The following is a 20,566-nucleotide window of genomic DNA, read 5'->3' as shown; positions in this document are numbered from 1 at the left end:
TAGGCAACCCCGGAAATCCCGCGAGAACCTGGCAACTCGTTTAAAGTTTCCTCTCTTGCAGACCTTTCTGTCGTCCTTGTAATTCACGTCCCATTTAATTTTTCATTTTTTTCCTCCGTTTATTTATCATTTCCCTGCCACCTATAGCATAAATTAGCAGGTAAACTGTTTTTGAAGGAAGCGTGTTTCTGTTTTAATGACGCGAATGACCTCGCGGGATTTCGGAGGTTGCTTAGCAACGCAACTCTCCTGGTGGGACTATTAGCTACTAGCAGTAGTGACATTATGAATCTAGAATAAGACTTCATTGTCCCAGAGGGAAATGTGTCTTTGCATTGTGTCCAAGGCAAATTTCCCTCTGGGACAATAAAGTCTTATGTTATCCTAAACAGTCGTACTTGTGTGTGACCTGGTCAGTGGAAATAGTGATAGAGCAAGCATACGGTAACAGTCAAAAGTTTGGAAACATTTTCTCGTTCAAGGGAATGGGAAGGTGTGTCCAAATTTTTGACTGGCACTGTATATGCCAGGCAAAGACTGGACTTATTGTAGGGAAGCGAGGGGCAGAGACAATGAGCCAATGATCTGATAAATTTACATCACCACCACATTTGAGATTGGAATATATTGGTAATGTTAGGACATGGTCATGAGTATGACTGTGGGCATGCACAGGATCCATGCATTGAAAGATTAATCAAGTCAATTAGATTCAAAAACTCACTTTGAATGACAGCAAATGGGAATATTGACATAAGAAAATAGCACAGACAGTAAATCAGTAACTCCATTAATAAAGGGTTGTTAAATTTAGGAGGAGGAAATGAGTGCACAATCCACTTGACAGCAGAGCAGAGGTTCAAAGCTTGAATATTCATCAGGAGATAAAATTCTGCAATTAAAATAATTACTGAAACAACACTGCAACCTCCGAACAGAACAGAACAGAAGGGAGTAAAGATATTTGTGGTTTGCAGATCTATTGTCTCTTGATCTCAGCCAGGTTTCAGTAAGAAAAGAAAAGTTGAAGTTTTAAACAATGACTTATTAGAAAATGATGTAACACAAACAGGAACATTCTGTATTTTGTGATTGAAAACTAGTAGTAAAGAGCAAGTGCAAGGATTCATCCATAAACAAATCACAGCAATCCAGACCGTGTATGTCAAAGGCTTTAATGGCATAGCTCACCAACACCAGTGAGTGGTTTTGCATCTAAGGCCCTCTTTTCAAGACACCAATGACAATGCAACTCATCCAACTGATATGAACAAGTTTCATGTTTCAGAATGAGCATTTTATTAGAAGTAAATCTGCTTTATTATGTTGAAAAATATGTGTGAGGTGGCAACCAGGTACACTTACAGTAGACACTGCTGTTAATATTGTAATATAATTAGTGCACTAGTGTGGGCCAGAGCTGCAAGCTTTAACCATTCTGTCACCAGCCATGACTCAACCTGTGTGTTCTACTTTAATGGGAAACACACATAAGACATTTCATCTACTCTATGAAAGCTAAAAACTACCTTCTCTAATAAAACAAATGACAAACTGTTATTTGATTAATTTAATGTGAACCATGAATGTGTGTCCTTGCAGGCCCTGAATACCTGGTTTAAGCCTGCACATCTCCTCCCCACTAGAGAAGGTCTAGCTTCACAGAGACTAGTGATGCAGTCAACCCTTGTCAACTCTAATGTTAAAAAATTTTCAAGTTTAGAACTGTTAAGTGTCAGTGGTAAACTGGTACAAGTAAGTTAGGTTGAGTTAAAGCAGCATTGACTTCATTTGGCCACCTGGTGGTAGTGAAACAAATTGTAAACTTAACATTGACAAATCATTTCATGTCAGCAAAGAGATGCCTGTTTACACATCCAGCAGACATGGATCAGATTACTGAACACCTGATAAAATATCCAAAATTCACTCTCCTTTTAACTCTGTTCTAGTCTCTACCAACCCCTTAGGGGAAATATCTGGCTCTATAGTTAAATGCTTCACTATGTTCACCAGCTAGCTGCTAACTTTGTTTGTCTTTGGTACTGGAAAGGTAATGTAGAGTGGAATTTTTAAGAGCTTTTTTTTACTGAAAACAACTGCCTGCTGCTGCTGGAAATTAGGTTGATGAGAACTGAACGAGTAAGGCTGTGAGCTGTAAAACCAAAACAATGCTGAAAGACACTAAAATGCTCCGTATGGTGGAGGGGAAATGCGGAATTGGGTGATAATTGTCTGTGGTTCCAGCACTATAAGCAAATCCTTTCACATCACACATAGTCATTGGAATCATTGTTAATATTAATTAGTGCAGTTTTAACTTTCAACTTCAACATATCATGGACAAACAGTGTAGCAGGTTAATGGTGAATATACTGTACTTAGATAACCTGATATTACCTCTAACAGCTTACAGGCTCCCAACAAGAAGAAGTTTACACCTGGCTTTCTGTATTTACAACTTGCAGGGGCTTTTTTATTGGTCTCATTCATGTGGTGCATTTACCAATAACAGATGAGCACCTTAATGCAAATACCTGGGAAATACAACATGGTTCCACGTTACTTCCTAACATTACAAGTTAATGAGGACCACCTGAATGCACCATTAAACAAGATTGAGGCTTACTGAGGGCTGCAAGGTACGCGCCAGTTGTGACCTCCAAATTTGGTCAAAAGTAGGCTATCATGAGAGACCCTCTTCGACCTGTTACAACATGTGACCTTGAAATGACTTAGACAGATGAAGCCCCTGCAATGGGATGCAGATTCCTTTAAGTTCTATCAGGGATGTTTCAGCTCCAATTGTTGACCAGTGGAGGTCGATCAATTTCACAGATTACTTAAAGACCTTTTGAAGTTTAGCTTATTACAACATTTTCACATTCAGAACTCTGTTGTGACAAAATAAAAACATCCATATTGAATCATAAAAGAGTTGTGTGCAATGAAAGCTCTTGAAAAAACATGTATAAGCAAGTATTTTCTTTATATGTATTTAAAAAGTCCTTTCCTACAATAATTAACATTCTAGCCTTGAGGAAGAAGGAGGAAGTAATTTCCCTTTGTGGATATTATGAGTACATAAGCTACAGTATAATACACTATATACATCAATCAGCCTGCTTCTTGATCACTGATAAGCTTCCAGTGTCCTCTAAAACAGCTGTTCACTTCCACACAGATGTGCAGAAGGGTCCTGGGCCCAGCAGGAGGCAGTCTTGTTTAGCAGGAGATCATGAGGGCGTTCAAAGACTGCTGGCTTTGTGTTCGCTCCAAAGGTCCACCAGTAGACAGAATCTCGCAGGCAGCCAGTTCATGATAGAGAGCGTTGAGCACCTCCAAGATGTGGGCTTTCCCTGTGCAAAAATGTAACAGATGTGAGCGCTGAGGGAATCGTATTACAGACGAACTGACAAGAACTTAATTTCATTTCCTGCCCTGATAACTGTAAATTTTGATTATGACATTTCACAAGGCTTGTATTGATTTAATTGGGAGTGTGAGTTCTACTTACCATGTTGCGGGTCGCTGCAAGACTCCAAAGTGCTGAGCAAGATTTTCCCAAGAGACCTCCGGGAGACATTCTAAAACAAGAGAGGGCTATTCTCAGATGGCTATCAGGCAATTAACAGGCACTTTAACGGGCAATCTGACTCTTGTGACCACAAAACCTTTCACACGTGTTCAACAAGTGAAATGAATTAGCTCTGAGCTCTCTAATCACTGTCACACTGTCAGGGCTGGACCACAAAAAAATGTACAAAAACACAAGTAAGACATCTGTATGCTGATTCAACAGGGCAAAGTGGACATTTAATTTCAAAATTTGATATAAGTAAGGTATGTCCGTATGGAGGTTTGTACTTGCACAGTGCTAGTGAATAATTTGATTTTGTTTTTCTTTCAGATGTCTGACCAGAAATATCATTCCAGTGAAGCGTGGGCGGATTTCATTTAACTGCCAACCCAGCAAAATGATTTTCATTATTTTGAGTTTCAGTGGAGTTCTAGTTCACATGATTGTCTAACTGCTGTTTACAAGATGTGTGAAGACTCACAAAAATGTGTTTGAGCCTTAAAACAGTAAAAAGATGTTCAATATTTGCGCAAATCCTCGGCAATCAGTCGCTTTAATCCTAAAATGATTGGTATCAGAACTGACCTGCAGTTGAACTGTACTGTAATTGTGACTAACCAGGTCTCTGAGTTGCTGGAGGAGCTGCAGAATGTCCACAAGTTTCTCTTCTACCAGGGACAGACGAACCCTCTCTGTCTCCAACATCTGCAGCTCCATCTGAAGCAACTCCGTCTCCTCGGCTTTCTGCTGCAGCTCCTGCACCAGAGAGTCCTTCATCTGGAGGACAAGGCACAAACCAGTTAATCTACAGGGCAGCCAGTACAGTACTGTGTAGACTGCTTTGTCTGATAGTTAGTTGGCAGGACATTTTTTTTTAAATTAAATTTATCTGGAAAGTTAGCAGAGATCCGGTCTTGGGTCAAAGTCTGTTTCCCTCTCGAATAGTGTTTCCCGCTCCTTCAAATAGTCTTTCCCGTCCTGTTAACATCTGTGGTTGGGGTTAGTGCTGAGAGTGAACTGGTTGGGGAAAAGTTGGATGAAGGTTATGTATTGCAGACTGTTTGGGGTTGTGGATACATTTGGGTTCAAGTTGAGGTAAGGGGAAACAGAAATTGATTTGAAAACTGACTGTCACCTGAGTGTCATGAGACTCAGTCCACTCAAAAAAAAGGGTTACATCACAAATAGATAGTAAACAGAAAAAATATATTCTAAAAGACAAGGCTGGTGTTATTCTATATTTTTGTTATTTTAAACAAATCCAATAAAAAGTGTGTTAGTGTGTCCCTCAATACTTTCTGACCTCCCTACCCTGTCTGTGTCACACTGCCACAAGCCCAATTAGTTCCTGCTGAAAATGTAAATCTTTAAAAATGTGTCACAAATACATGGCTTTGGTTGTTTTTTTTAAATATATTTTGGGGTATTTTATGCATTTATTAGATAGGGACAGTAGAGAGAGATGACAGGAAACAGGGAGAGAGAGATGGGGAATGACATGCAACAAAAGTCTACTGCCAGTATCAACCACAGACGTTATGTGGCATCACCAGTAGTCTACTAGGGTGAGTCATATGGAGCCTCATTTTTAAAAAAAGGCTCAATAATTTCCTAAAACAGCTGGGCACTGTAGTTTTTAGCAAGGGTTACTCAAACAGGGGTCAACAGTGCATTTGTTGGGGACTATTTTCAGCCGTGGATGAATACACATTTGAGGCTAGTGAGTATTTCTAGCAGTAGGATGGTGTATGTGAGATTACATCAAAATAAATTGAGTGTGTGTGTTCATGGTAATAAAGGAGCATTTCACCCAGTTCAACAGTGTGACTCGCTGATGTGTTTTTAATAGTTTGTGGACAATTTAGCTCTATAGCATAGATTAATATATTTCAGGTTTTAGATAAATACGCAATACTGTTAGTAGATAAATTCATTGTTGGTCTTTTCATGAGATTTTTTGAAAATAAAGAAAATACAGAATATCATCAGTCTTATCCTTTAAGACCAAACACAGATTAAATAACTTGGAAAGATGTATTTTTGAGCTGTACGTAATTTGACAAGCTTATAATAGTAGCTAGATATGTCATTTTTGAAAATGTAACATTTTTGCATTGTAGGCCTCCTAAATATCTTAATACAAAATAAATATCCCAATATAAATCCATGTCAAATGTTGAAAATGTTGAGGTTAGAGTAGGTTTTCAACCCTCAGTGTACTGTAGGCTCGCCTGCCAAAAACACTGGAAATCCCTGCAGTGCACCTTTACATCATAGCGTATTGAAGGACAAGGGTCTCACCCCACACATCCTGCACATAAACAAAGCCTCACAGTCATGACTTTGTTTAGTTTTAACTTTTCCTCTCTGAGTGCTGAGACGTTCTGGGAACACATTACATCACGGTTCCCCTTCTGCCTGTCTTCCTGTGTTGTGAAAATACTACTCGACTGTAACAAGAGAGCTTTAATTTACGATATTCCTTAGTGTCATGCGGGACAAGGGGGGAGTGTTTCTGTGGTCAGCTCCAGTGAGAAACAGCTGCAAACACACCCACCCACACACACACACACACACACACACACACACACAGAGGGAGGGTCTGTAGCTGCTGCTAGTGGTTTGGTTAGGTGGAAGCTGCAGGATCACGCCACACTAGCTGTGGTTTTCCCTTTGAAGGCCTCCACTTTCATAACAACCTTCAGCAGTCCTCTCTAATCTAGTTTAACACCATACACACAACGTATGATGTAAAGCGAGGCAGAACACTGTCCAGAAAGAACAGTTTGATGTAAATGGATCCTATTGAGGATAGTGTAGTAGCCCACCCTGGTGTGATGGAGGTCAGTGGTGGTTTGTACCTGGTCCATGTTTATCTCTGCCTGACTCTCCTTCAGCTGCAGTTGCTTATGCAACTTGGTCACCCTCTCCAGGAGCTCCACCACAGCGCTGCAGCTCTCCTCACTCCTTGAGCTCCCGAAATTAGACATCAGCTTCTTGAATGCTTTGTCTTCGCACCTGATCAAGGACACATAGAAGAAGAGCGAAGGTCTATCAAGCTCTGAGCTACAGTAGCTGTCATATTGGTTCAGAGATTGACATGATGTCACTTTTTTGGCTGTCTGTGTTGGGTTGGCTGAGCAACAATACATTGGCAGTGGTTTTCTGTATATTTAGTCCTTATTTAATTTCTATGACATGTCGCAGACACACTTTTAAACACACTAGCATTGTTAGAATATGTTGCTCTGTTCCACAGTCATCCCTTTTAAATATTTCAGATATTTCTCCAATGTATTTTGCATTAAGCTTTGACATCTGTGTATGTTTTTGGCAAAGTGTATCATATAAATATTTTATGTGACACTTTATTTGCCTGGATGTGTCAAACTGTATGTAAATGTGTTTGTCTTGCTACAGTATACAGCCTTATGATAGATTAGCAGCCTGTCCAGAGTATCCTGCCTCTCATCCAGTGCTGTTGGTATTTTAATAAGTTTAATGCAGTTTAAGGCATGGATAATTTATGTCACTGGTATCATCAATGTTGTTATTATTATTTTTAGCAAATGTATTCTGATTTGTGTTAACCCATCTGTACATCACTGTTTTCCCTTATTAGAGGCAGATTCCACCATACCTGCATCACCTGACTTTGGCATACAGGAACCACACTAAATAAGAAAATCTTAAAAATGACATGTAATGCTCCAATTAAAGCAGCAAAGGTTTTTATATTAACAATGAATTAGATTAATATGTGTAATGTGAAAGTAGTCACTTGGAGTGATAAACTGATGCTCAGTGCTTTGGTTTTACAGTACATTTAATGCATGTATAATTTATTAATTAATCATTTATTTGCTTTTGTTTTTTTTAAGCAGATGCTTTACTTCTTTCTGTAAATGCACCTCTGTATCACAATTTTCCCTAACTGATGTCAGATTCCACCATACCTGCACAAAATTTAAATACACTTTGGCATAAAGGAGCCACACAAAGTAAGAAAATCATCATAAGCTTACCCTATCTTTGTTTTTCACATTAACAATGAATCAAATTTATGTGTGTAATTTGAAAGTGGTCACTGGGAGTGACAAACACCCAATGCTGCAGCGCTACGGGGCTATTTAGCCTCTTTTAGCATATTCTTTTGGTTTTAAGGACCATTTACTATGTCGTTCACTCTAATTGCTCTTATTAACCTCATTGTCAGTGGCAAAAGGCACCTGTTGTTGTTGTTAATATATAATATATCAAGGCCGTGTCTCTCAGTTTGTTTTGGAGTCCTTCTTCTGTTTTAAGAATTATTTGTTACATATTGTATCCTGTTCCACATTTCACTTTGCTCAAATAAACAAAACTATATGTAAACAAAATGTACACATGGTGTTTTACACTGTGCTCCATTGTAGACAGTAAACAAAAGCAAACAACTAAATCTTGTCAGTTGTGTCACTAGCTTCCTGTAAGCTGCTTTATGAGACAGTGATGATATGAATGTGCTGTACCTTTCCCCACAGCAGGACAGCCTGGTCAAAATCCTCTTCACCTCGTCCACCTGCCGCTGCTGATCTCCAGTCCACTTGTCCTCTTCCTCGTCGGAGGCTGCCTGGCCCTCCACTGAACGAAACAGCTGCTCCTCCACTAAACGCCACAACACACCATCATCATTAATACAATCATTGTCATGGTAGGTAGAAGTCAGAGCTGTAGGGGAGAAAAGGACTGTGACTATACTACAATTGAATATTGAGACTGGTACTGGAGACTGGAAATTAGTGAACCCTCATCTGTTGCAGTGCAGTTACTCCCAACAGCCAACAGTACTATTGATGTATTATACAAAAACAATAATGTTTTCTAATAATTATCCTCATCCCTATTTAATCATGGCTTAGACATCCAGCATTGCCTTCTGTGCTTTTAGGAAAAAGGCGTCTTACTTTTGTCCGGGGTTGTCACAGCACGCCCTGTCGGGGAACAGCGATCGTGCTGGGAGCCCGAGCAACATCTCTGGCCCGGCCTGCTGCTGACACTCAGCTGCTGCTCTGCCCTGGAGCTGCTTGGAAGTTGGAGTTTGGACACCTCTGACCTGAAAGAGAGCACAGTCGGGTCTATACGCATGTTCTGTGCAAATACGCGTCCTGTTTGTGCTGCTGTGTATCTCTCTGTACATAAACTGACACTGAAGAGGCTAAAACCGCTCTTCAAATTTGCACAGATGAGAACAGCTCAGTCCGAACCAATTGCAAACATCAAAGAGAACATATCAAGTAACGCAAGGCAATGCATATTAAGCCACATCTACAACCGCCATGATAATTTTATAAAGGCCTGTGATGTTGTATGCCAAATCTGGGTGGGGTAATTGAAGCCAGACATTGTATCTTTAAGGCATTTTTACAGTAAAGTGGGTCAATGGTAGAATGGAGCTATTAGTGTGCAACATGTGAGGAGAGAGCACACAGGCTGACACTGGATGGAACAAAATTGGAGCATTTTTAAGTACACAAACAGTTTTCTGCACGTCTTTTTCATCTGTAGGAAAGAGACATGTAACATCTATAGTCTACAGCATATGTTTTGTTTTTCCTTGTGTCATGGATACATTCAAACATTTGTAACTGAAAAAAAAGACTGAGACTGCAGTTTGTGCGGATCAATCGTTCTGTAATGGTTTGAATTTTCTAGGTTTCTCCTGCTGTCTGCTCTTTTGTGTTGGGGGAAATCCGATAGGGGGCTTCGTAAATCACAGAATAAGTGTTTCCAGATGATGATGTCTTGCAGAAAAAAAAAAAAGAGAAAATCTCGAAAAAGGTTTTCAACAGCCTGACTCTCTGAAAAAAGAAAAAAAAAGTCACGGAGCACTCATGCTTATATCCTGTTGGCACGAGGCAGGCTCTGCTGTAAGACAACATTATACTCTGCATCTGTGTACTACTTTAGGTTTCTTTGTGTGGGGAGAAACGACTGACTTCACTGAAAGTCAATAATTGCAGCATGATTTCAGGCAATCAATCAGAGAGTCATGTTTAAGTTACTGGGGGGCCACATTGGAGGAGAGAAGGAGTTGTGTAGTTCACGAGGACCGGCAGCTGCAGCCGGACCAACATGCAACTGGTGCATGGACGTGAACACACACAAAACTTTACTGGTTGCTGTGGAGACACTCTGACTCTGGAATGAACTGGTGGAGGGCTTTTTTCAAATGCAGGCTTTGGTGTGACTAATTGCACTTTAATTGACAGTTGTTGTAGAGAGGCTGCAGCCTGTGTCCAGTGAATACTGTAGCAAGGCTTTTGATATGCATAGAGGTTAAAAAAAAAAAACGGCTATGTGTCTCGAAAGACAAAAAAAGAAAGACTTTCCGATTGTTAGCTCAGTTTTAAACTTGTTTTTGACCGTGCAAGAGATTTATACTGTTTAAGGAAGGTTCCTGATCACATGGTTTGACTGTGATGAGGTACCCTGAAGTGTTAGGTGGTGGTGCTGAGCATGGGAATTCCAACAAGATGAGAAGAGAAACCTGAAAGTAGTCCAGACAGACATCTTGGAAAGTGGTCAGACTGTGGGATACAGCAGACAGAGACTAAATCTGATCAGCGTTTCATTAGACAGGCACCATAACTCTCGCCAATGTACCAAACGCAAAAGCAGCATGGGTGGGTTTGACTTGCCAAAATGAAAATATCCATTCATTTAACATATTTTGCTGAGAGAGAGAGAGAGAGAGAGAGAGAGAGAGAGAGAGAGAGAGAAAGTATATATTGCAGACTTCAAAGTGTAATGTGTGTAAGCCTGTAGTTTTTTATTTTCTTTTTGCATATTGAGCCAATGAGTGATAATTTGTGAAGATTATGCCACCAATTTTGCATTGCACTTCTGTAAAATTGTCAGACACACAGTGGAAAAAAAGGATCAACATCGATGCAGCAGAACCAGAGATATTGTCTTTTTTATTCCACACATTATTTTTCCTAGTTAAAACCTGACGCCTACATTACCCACATTGCAACTCGACCTGGAGAGTTCATATATGTTGTTTTTACACATACAGCAGTACGATAACAATGGATCAATTGACTATATGTAATGTGAAAGGGGTCAATCGCAGCGACTCTACAGCTCCTCTACAGCTCCTCTGCAGAGCTTTTTAGCATCTTTCAGCTCAGTGTTTTTGATTTTCTGGCACACAACTTTACTGTTTTGGTTCAGTCTCATTGCTTTCATTAATTTTGTTTCCAACAGCAGTTAGCAACTGTTTTCTGCTCAGCACCAAAAAGCAGACACTGGTTAGCAGATATCTAGAGAGCAGTGACCAAAACAGGGTTAAAAGGACAGTGAATATTGGACTTACATCCATCAGGTGGCCAGAAACACGACCCCAAATTAGAGTTAATGTTGCATTGTGTCTGCTGGGCGTGTAAATAGGCAAGTGTTTGCTAATACTTTTGCCATAACAACTTTATAGGGCGAGAATATGTAAATGTGCGTATAGTTTGTTCTGCTGCCCCTAAATTTTGGAGTTTTAATCCTTCAGGTTTCAATCCTGGCAAAACCAACTACCAACTGCAAGTGCTCAGGAAAGGAGGACACTACACAAAGAGACAATTAGAGACAGAATGCAAATACATGAAGTGTCTATTGCTGAAAATATTCTGGCCATAAAATCTTATTATTATCTTATAAATATAAGAACATTTTTGCAGTTTGTGCTGTTTGCCTGTGGTCCCATTCAGAAGATAAACACTGAAATAAACACATTTTTCTGATGGTCATGATTTTTAGAGGGTTTAAAAGGTTTTTTAGAAGGAATCAAGGCAGAATTTACCCTTGAAGTTTGAAACAGACCTCATTGTTTAGAAGGAAATACTACTCAAATTGAACAGATAGATGATCAATTTAACATTTCCTGAACTGTCTACAGTATCTGGCTTTTCCCACTGGCTTATCAGACTCCTCAAAGGCACCTCTTGGCTAATCTCTAGACAGAATTACTGTCAATTGAGACTTGGAATGCCCTTAAACTTTGAGAATAACATTAAAGTCTCCGCTGTAAACTTACTAGAAATTCGAGTATGTACATTACTTTCTCTATAATACATGTGATTATATATTATATTATTCTTGAGGGAAAGAGCTGGAAGCACTTTGTAGCCTATATAATGTAGAGTTAATTACTGCTACATCCCTAAAGGCACACACAGAAGAGTGAAATTATACATGAAGAGCTCCGTTGTGCTGTGTCAGGGCATTTCTAATTAATAGTATCCTGTATTCTGCCCTATTAGCAAAAGTCTGAAGCCGTTCTTAAGGCCAGTGGGGGGTAGTCCAGCTGTTTGTTGTTAGAGCCAGGACACTCTGAGTCCTCCCTGTGTTTATCACAGCGCAGCGCTGAAGTGAACTTTCCATCAACACTACCCCCCCCTCATCACTGTTTCCCCTCCTCCATTCTCTGAAGAGCAGTTTCCTCTTTCAGGTGTCATCAGTCAATGACAGTCTCCTTTTTTTTTGCAGGGGTTACAAATGAGGGCACACTGTAAACCTGAGCTTGAACTTGAAGTTCACCGCTTGTTGGTGTCCTGCAGCATGACGGAGACGGGTGAGGGGTCGTGTTTACATAGCTGATGGTTATCAATCAAGTCTTCTTGGGTTGTGCTCGTACATATGAGGTGGTTTCTGGGATACAAATAAAGCAGCTTCAGAGATGTGATTATTGTTTAGCACCAGCTGAGGACTTAATCCAAAAACCGATGTCTGTAACATTTACAGAGGGTGTTTAAGCTTTCCTTAGCAAGAAAAGTGCAAAGAAACCCCCAAAGTCAAACAAACTAGGGTATTAAAAGCGGAGGGAAATATACGGGGAGAGAAGTCCAGCAAGGGTGGGTGGCATAAGTTTATAGATATTTTGTGTGTGATGTATTTCTGCTGATGTCAGCATACCTCCAAACCAGAGAGAGGGAGAGTGGGGCAGCGGTTCAATGTGAAAACGAGCCCACTTGGCAGTGCAGGTTTTTGAAGGCTGTTCAAGAACAACAAGTAAGGCAGCAGCAGAATGCCATGGGTCCTAGACATCCCTCGAGTGTGTCCTTTGGACATTATTTAAAGGGTAAGAATGCCATGGCAGCACCTGCTCCACACAATGCTGCTCTTGCGCAGAGGCAGATAAATGGTCTGCTAGACCCTCCTCTCCCCTCCGCTCTTAGGCGCCATGCAGAGAGCATGAAAAGGCTGGGAGATTATGCCTCCCCTGGGGCCTGCCTTCAGAGGGCCAGGGGTTAGAGGCATACAGAGAAGAAGCCTGCAGGCGTGCCGTTAAAACGAAAAGTGAGTTTTAAACTTGCAGCACTTAGGATATATGTGCTTGGGTATGCTCTCTAGAAATCCCTGGACTATATAAACAGAGACATTTGGAATCAAGAGGATGATACAACCAAAAAGTTGTAGACGAAAGACGACTAGAGTTCTTTGAATGAGTGATTTTGTTTCCCCACTCTGTTTTCTTCGAAGCACAAAAAGAAGATGGAAAGCTGAAGGGAGCTGTTCCTCTCCTGTGGGCCTTGCAAAACATGTCCGTCATTTCATGAACAAACAGTTGAGTGTTTGCCTCTTCCTCCAGATGGTAGGCTTTTCCTCCCCCTCATGTCTTTTTGTTCCTCTCGATGTGCTTCCTATTGTCTAATCCCTCTGGCCCACACAAAGCTTTATAGGCCAGAGTGACTGATTTAGACTCCTTTTACCTTCTGCTGCTCAAGAAACAGAGCTAAAAGTGCCACTTTTAGACAATCACGGCCATACAATGACTTTTCTGTACTCATTAACTCCTGTTGAGGTCTCGGCCTCTGCTCCGTTCTAGCATAGAATCCAAACAAATCACAGACATGTTATGCAACAACACCCACACATCTTAGGTTTCATACTGATGACCACATTTTTTTAAACAGACTTGTGCTGCGATTCTGATAGAAAGTTTAACAGGGATTTACTAGATGAGAAAATGGTACTTCATCAAATGTTAAAAAACACAAAAAAAAGGGAATCAAGATGAAACACATGTTCACTTCAAAGAACAGTTCCACATTTTTGGAAAAAATGCTTATTCGCTTACTTTCTTTTGAGGTTAGATGAGATGATTGATACCACTCTCACATGCGGGTAGTATATTGATCTTCTCATCTAACTCAGCAGCAACTAAGTGTATTTTGTTGCTTTAAACATTCTGGATGCAAAAATATTCTTAGTGGTCCACTAGGCCAGGTAAAATGGGCTGCTATCCTGGCGGGATAGGGCTCACACTAGGGGCTTTCAACATCATAAGGATCCATTAAGCATTGTCTATCCTCATCTTTATTATCACAGCGCTTAAGTGGAATCCACCGCGGAGAAGCAGTGCCAGCACTCGCCCCCCCACCCCCCAGCCCTGTAACTCTGTATCGCTGAGATCCAGCAGCATCTGAGTTAATCTCATTATTTGTCACAGCAGTTTAGAAATAAGCCGCAGGGATAAAGTTACGGTCGATCATTTCAACAGACCCCTTGACACACTACTGCATCTCTAAACCTCGCTACATATGATCCCAGACATTTGATACTGGAACAGCATGTTGACAGAGTAATGACTTCATCTTAAGTTTGTGCCATACAGTTTAAGGGACAAAAAAGACACCTCAAAACACCTCAACTGGCACCTTTCTCTCTTAACTGTGTCCTTAAAAGACGTGACCGAGCGAGGACTGAGGTTTTCAGTGGGAATACTCGTGGAGCCTGGTTGCTAAGATCCATAGGACGGGGGTGCCTATGTGGTATTGTTCATTTGGGAGTGCAGTGAAAGAAGTGAACGGAGATTGATGAGAATGGTTAGTCTGCTGAGGCTCTCACTCAATGGAGCTCCCTCTTGGCAAGTCAGAGCCTTTGTGGTGTTGAATTATTCGCTATTAGGGTATCAATGGAAGGGCAGTGAAAAGACTTTGGGACACAGCCTGCATAGATTAGTGGAGTTTAGTGTTAAAGGAAAGGAATTGTGTTGGCTAAATTTGTTATTTTGAATCACCTAAAGGCAGGTAGCAGTGAAGACTTTAATCATATGAGTCGGTTGTGCTTTAGAGCCCATAATAACAGCATTATATAGATATTACAACCATTTAGAGACATCTGCTATCTAAGAAAGCCAGACCTGCAGACACTGATTACATGGTTGGAGCAGGGACAACATACACAGAGATAAACATTAAACCAACGGCTTTGTACTTTAAAAGTCCAATTACACCCTTACTTCCACCAAAATGAGTAGTTCCTAACAGTAGTGGAGCTCAGGCAGGACCAACCTGCCACACACGATGCCTGTTAAATAAAGTAAAACACAACAAGGCTGAAAAGTGGAATAGTAAACCACATCAAACCTTCATAAATAGCATGGCAGCGTTTTCCAGGCATGCAGCCAGAAGTAAACAGAGTCATTTTATTCTAGGAGAACTTACAATTCATGACGGTTCATTCAATCCAAAAAGGCCTTGATAACGCGATAACTTGCCCAAACAAACCCCTTCTTTTTCATGACATGATGAACAGCCAGACACTTGTTCTGCACTGGATTTGACAGCTGATTAGATCTAATGGAGAGGTAAAAAGGATACTCCAAACTCCCTTCTCTATGACCTCAGGGGAGTATTTGTTTATTTTTTTACTGCATCTACCCGCCTTTAAAGTCAAATCAAGGGAAAAATTGAAGAAACATCTTTATTTCTTGGGTAAAAAGAATGAAATTGTCATATCAGAATTTACAGTATATTGCAAAGAGTGTGTTGCAATTGCATCACTCTTGGAATTCTGCACTCTGCACTCAGTTTTAACTGTTGAGTTACTGTATATCGTCTGTAAATTTTATTTCACATAATTACTGGAAAAATACAGAAAGCATGACCTCACTGTCCTCAATGGCCCTACCTTCCAGTTAATGCCTCAGCATGCTGCAAATGAGTAGGTCCCCAGATGTGTTGTTGATCCACATCTTAAGGTAATTGTGTCTATACACACACACACACACACACACACACACACACACACACACACACACACACATATATATATATATACAACTGCACATGTTCCAAAAGGCCACACTCAAAAGCAGAGGTGTAAAGCCTGCCACCAAACTGTCTCACCAATCTCTCTTGAAGAACGAAGTCTTTTGCCTATTTTTATAATCTCATCACTATCATATCACTATTTATAATCATACTGCTGTGAATTTGATTACATCATCTTGGCTTTAGGGAACTGTTACAGACATTTTTCACTGTTTTCTGGCCCAAACAATTAATTGAGAAAATAATAAGCAGATTAATCGATAATGAAAATAATTGTTAGCTGCAGTCCTATTTGGATGAGATGAAGTTGTTATATGTCAACGTATAGAAATAACAACTCTAAAATTGATATATTTTACATAGTTTGGGGGGTGTCATGGAGAAAACAAAGCATAAATAATTTGACATGCCAATCCAAATAAATGTAAATGTTTGTGCCCTCACAGAGTAACAACTTCCTGTTTTGTCAAGATAGTCCAGTGATTGTATAGGATGCAGTCTTATCCTGAGTCATTTATTGATTAATTCCTGAGCTGTGGTAATATCTTATTATACTTCTGGCTTAACATTGATGTAGTAGAGTTTTGTTGTTCTAAAATGCTAGATGTGACACAGTTCCCAGTGTTATTACCTGTAGTAGAGGAGCTCTGATTCCAGCTGGAGGATGTGTCTCTGCAGCGCCGGCACATGACTGGCTTTAGCTTCCAGTTCCTTCACCTTCCCCAGGCCGCTAAGCAGCGCCTGCCTGGCCTCCTCCACCTTCCTCCTCATGCCCACCTGCTCCTTCTTCAGGACTCGGTTGCAGTCCTCCAGTGCCGCCACAGTTTCTTTAGAGCTCCACAGTTCCTGCTCCAGTCTCTGATTACACAGCATGGCTTCCTCTACTTGTTGGTCTCTGGAGTTCTGCAGCAGCTCTATCTCGTGGATAATGTTCTGCAGGCTCTTCAGGTTGCTGTAGGTGCTGTTTTTCAGGTTGGAATTGCTCATACTTTTCTGGGCTGCTTGTTTCTGGTGGGCAACAAAGCAGCCTTCTTCTGATTTATGCTTGGAGTGGCTTTTCCATAGTCCTACCTGGAGAGAGCAACAGTAGGTAACAGATGAACAACACGGGACCAGAAGATCTTGGAAGATATTCCCTAAAATACCTGGAATGTACCAGCAGGTGCAATTTTGCCAGCACCTATCTACAAACCTTTTGAGAGTTTATACGTTGTAACTAAAGGCTTTAATAATGGGTAATACATCATTTACTGATGCTTTATAGATCACTAATAAGCCATTAAAGCTGCAACTAGCAACTGATAAAATGAGTGTAATGTAAGTCAGTGATAATAACAAACCTACAGAGAATTATCATCCCACTCTACATTTTCTCTCAGCTCCACAGACGTTTTAGTGTCTTTCAGTCTTTGTTTTGATTTTATGGCCCATAACTTTTTAAGAGTTTTGGTTCAGTCTCGCTACTCACATCAGCCTGGTTTCCAGACACAGCAGATAGACAGTTTTAGTGAAAAATCTCTGCTAAATCCACAGAAACATGACACCAAATTTGTGCAAATGTCTGCTGGATGTGTAAATAATAGGCGTGTTTGCTAGAATGTTCACCACAACAATTTTGACAAAGGTGACAACACATCAGTATTGTGTGTGTACAGCTTGTTACGCTACCTTAAAGTGGCCAAAAACATATTCCATAAAAAACGGATTATTGCTGCTTTAATGAGAACTTTTGGGTTGCTATGTTGTGGAAAAACCTCTCTTGCTGATGAGTCATAAACAATTGATGGAGGTAAGTTTTCTAGATGTCCAATAATGTATGTGCAGAGTTTGACACTAGGAGGCTGTTTTCATATTCATCTGCTGAAAGTGGAAAGTTTCTCTGAGTTCATTGAAAATCCGATTTTAAGGGGCGGACCTATGAGCATGATATGTGACGTCACAACTAGTTTGGAGTCTATCCTGGTCCAGTATTCAGTTTACATAAGTGTGATGTGGAAACTTGAACAGTGCACAAACACTGAGAATAAACTTTACAGTGAAGGAGACATCTTGTATCTAGTAGTTAAACGTTTTAAATGAAATATATTTGCATACTCAGAGATTCAGGAATTTTAAATGAGAAAGAAGGAGTAGATGTAATTTTAAGGGTTTTACAAGATAATTGAACTTTTTTTGTGGAAAAGCCATTTCAGACAATTTATTCTTCAAAGTAGAGTATTTAAATACATCTTAAAACATGTCTGGAAGGGATCTTTAAGTTTGCAGTTAGAAAGTTTAGTAAGACATAAATAAGGGGTAATGGGATTCTCACTTTCTAATTTTACTGCAGATCAATTCTGTTATTCTGCATTTTAATAGTCATTAAGGGTCAACATTTTCTTACTGTCTCATAAGCCAAAAAGCAAAAGTTAAGTCATCTGCAAATAAATATTTACAGCTGGAGTTGGAAATGTTAATAAGTTCTAAATGGATTTATTAGACTGACTTTGGTCCAGATGCTCTGCAGTTGTGTCCCATAACATAAACATGAAAGTGAACACTGTGCTTGAATGTTCATTATTGCATTGCAAATTGTATTTTGACAACAAACCTTAGCACAAGGTCAGTACACTGGAACTTTTCCAGCTCAGTGTCTACTGTAGATTTTAGCTACATCATATGGATTATCAGGGACTCCATTTGGAGGACTTTATTTTGTGTCATTAAACAAAAGGTTGCCTTGTAAGAAAATGGTACCACAGTTTTGAGAGGTGGGGGCAGCGTTTGCTTGGGGCCCAAAGCAAATAGAGGCAAGTTTGGTGAGCAGCACCCCTGTTCCCTAAAATTGTTCCCTAAGACTGCTGCTTGTATCCACCCTAATGAAATCATGACTAGGCTACTTTCTAAAAAAAATATGGACATCATCATCCAACTCAAACCCTTGGCATGATTTTATTAGTTTAGCCCTCCTGAATATTCTCGTATCATTACATACCAGCATATCACACGCACTCACCTGCAGAGCCAAACAGCGGGCATCACTGCTCTGAAGTGCGGCTCGCATGTCTTCAATCAGCTCCCTCAGACTTGCATTCTCATCTTCCAGTTTTGATATTCGGTCCTCTGCTTCCTCCAGTGCCACTATCTCCTCATAACACTCCCTGGTGCAGGAGCCGAGCCTGCAGCCGGAGGCGTGCCGTCCCTCCGGGGACGGCGAGGACCCGCCGCTCACTCCCACACACAGCAGCTTCTCTCGCCGCTTCAGTGGGCTTCTCAGGCGGATCTGAGTCTCTATATGCTCGCTGTCCTTCCCGACCAGCAGCCGGCCGTTCTCATACTGACACCCCGCCTTTGTGCTGAAGTACCCGCACAGTTTGGCGTGAAAGTGTCTGAAAGAGAGCTCGCTGGGTAAAACACCGGCGCATTCAGAATCCTCCAAGTCTTTGTTCAGTCCCAGAATGTCACACAAGATGTTAAAGTCCTCCACAGGGATTTTGCCTCCACCTTGGTAGTCCATATGATGGAAAATCTCCTGTAGGTATTGATCTAGCCCGGTGGCTAGAACTATAATTTCGTTCTCCACTCCCCGGTCCAGTCCGTAATGGTAAGCCAGAGTGCTGACTATCCATTGTGTCCTGCGCGCTGGTCGGCTGTATGGATCAATGGAGTCTATCGCATCCATCATTTCTACTGAGCAACATCATATTTCCATAAACTTAACAGAGTTACTTTGTTTCTTCCAAAATCCGCCAGCGCACGCAGCACATTCATCCTCTCAGCAGACTGTGGGCAGACTGGCGGAGCTAGAATGAGGCGTGTGTTAAAACGGAGCAGATTTGAATTTAGCACTGCCCCCCAAACCCAAAACCAGGGGTCCCAACCAGGAGTCAGTAACATGGCCCTACTATGCATAACGGTCTCAAACTGCTTTTTTGTTTGAGTATAATTGCCACCAGGTGTGTAAACTTTTGTCATTCACTTGGGTTAGACTTTGCTAAGATGTAAGATGCCCAAGAGACTAACAGGCTGTGCAGCAGAGGTAGAGAGTCTTTATTCAACTGAAGAATTTTTACAGCATGCTGTATGCAGGGTTAAAACGCACGCCTATTTATTTATTTATTTGCACAGATTGCACCTTACTTTGTGCCCTGCTGTCATACATGATCTTGTTTATATGCAGAAAAGGTTTTTTCATCACTTATTGTAGATATCCTATTCTGATACACAGTATATAATGTATATCAATGTGTGTCTAGATTTTTATTTATGTCTTTATTAGGCTAGTAGATCTTTCTTTGAGTTTTCATAGCCTATGTGTAATCTAGCCTATATATATAGTCCAGTGGTTCCCAACCTAGGGGTCGGGCCCCTCCAAAGGGTCACCAGATAAATCCGAGGGGTCGTGAGATGATTAATGGGAGAGAAAGAAGAAAAAATAAAGTTCTGATACACAAATCTGTTTTCAGTTTTTGGACTTTTTTCTAATCTTTGATTTTTGGTGAAATATTGGATCATTTGAACTTTTATTGAAATGAAACCATGTGAGAAGTTTAGAGAGAAAAATCAGGTGGTGGTCAATTTGGTGGAGCTGTTAACAACTCATAGACATCTGAAATGTGAGCCCGACTACACACTGCTTTTTGTAAGACGTCAAAAGCCAAAAAGGTTGGAAACCACTGGTTTTATCTTTAACAATGTGTTGTATTTTAAAAGCTTGTTATATTATCCATCGTGCCAAATCTTCATCTGAAAAGTAACTAAAGCTGTTAAATAAATGTAGTGGAGTAGAAGTATAAAGTAGCATCAGATGGAAATACTCAAGTACAGTAGTACCTCAAAATTGTACTTAAGTACAGTACTTGAGTAAACGTATTAAGTTACTTTCCACTACTGTTCTAATGACGTTCATGCAAATAAA

The 20,566-nt window shown here is 40.5% G+C and overlaps 1 protein-coding gene across 1 annotated transcript; it reads right to left on the bottom strand.

The window, feature by feature from the left end:
• Positions 1–260: 260 nt before the first annotated feature.
• Positions 261–19,672, bottom strand: efcc1 (EF-hand and coiled-coil domain containing 1). Its single transcript, XM_042402451.1, has 8 exons — positions 18,665–19,672; positions 16,301–16,740; positions 8,527–8,675; positions 8,092–8,227; positions 6,442–6,598; positions 4,199–4,357; positions 3,518–3,587; positions 261–3,359 (listed from the first exon to the last, which is right to left on the bottom strand). Exons 1-8 carry the CDS (start codon positions 19,331–19,333, stop codon positions 3,226–3,228), a joined length of 1,914 nt encoding a protein of 637 aa, XP_042258385.1. The 5' UTR covers positions 19,334–19,672; the 3' UTR covers positions 261–3,225.
• Between the last annotated feature and the right edge of the window lie 894 nt (positions 19,673–20,566).

This window comes from Thunnus maccoyii, chromosome 3 (genome assembly GCF_910596095.1).
Source record: "Thunnus maccoyii chromosome 3, fThuMac1.1, whole genome shotgun sequence".
Taxonomy (NCBI): Eukaryota; Metazoa; Chordata; class Actinopteri; order Scombriformes; family Scombridae; genus Thunnus; species Thunnus maccoyii.
The sequence above is the reverse complement of the archived record's forward strand: the minus strand, read 5'-3'. Positions and strand labels throughout refer to the sequence as shown.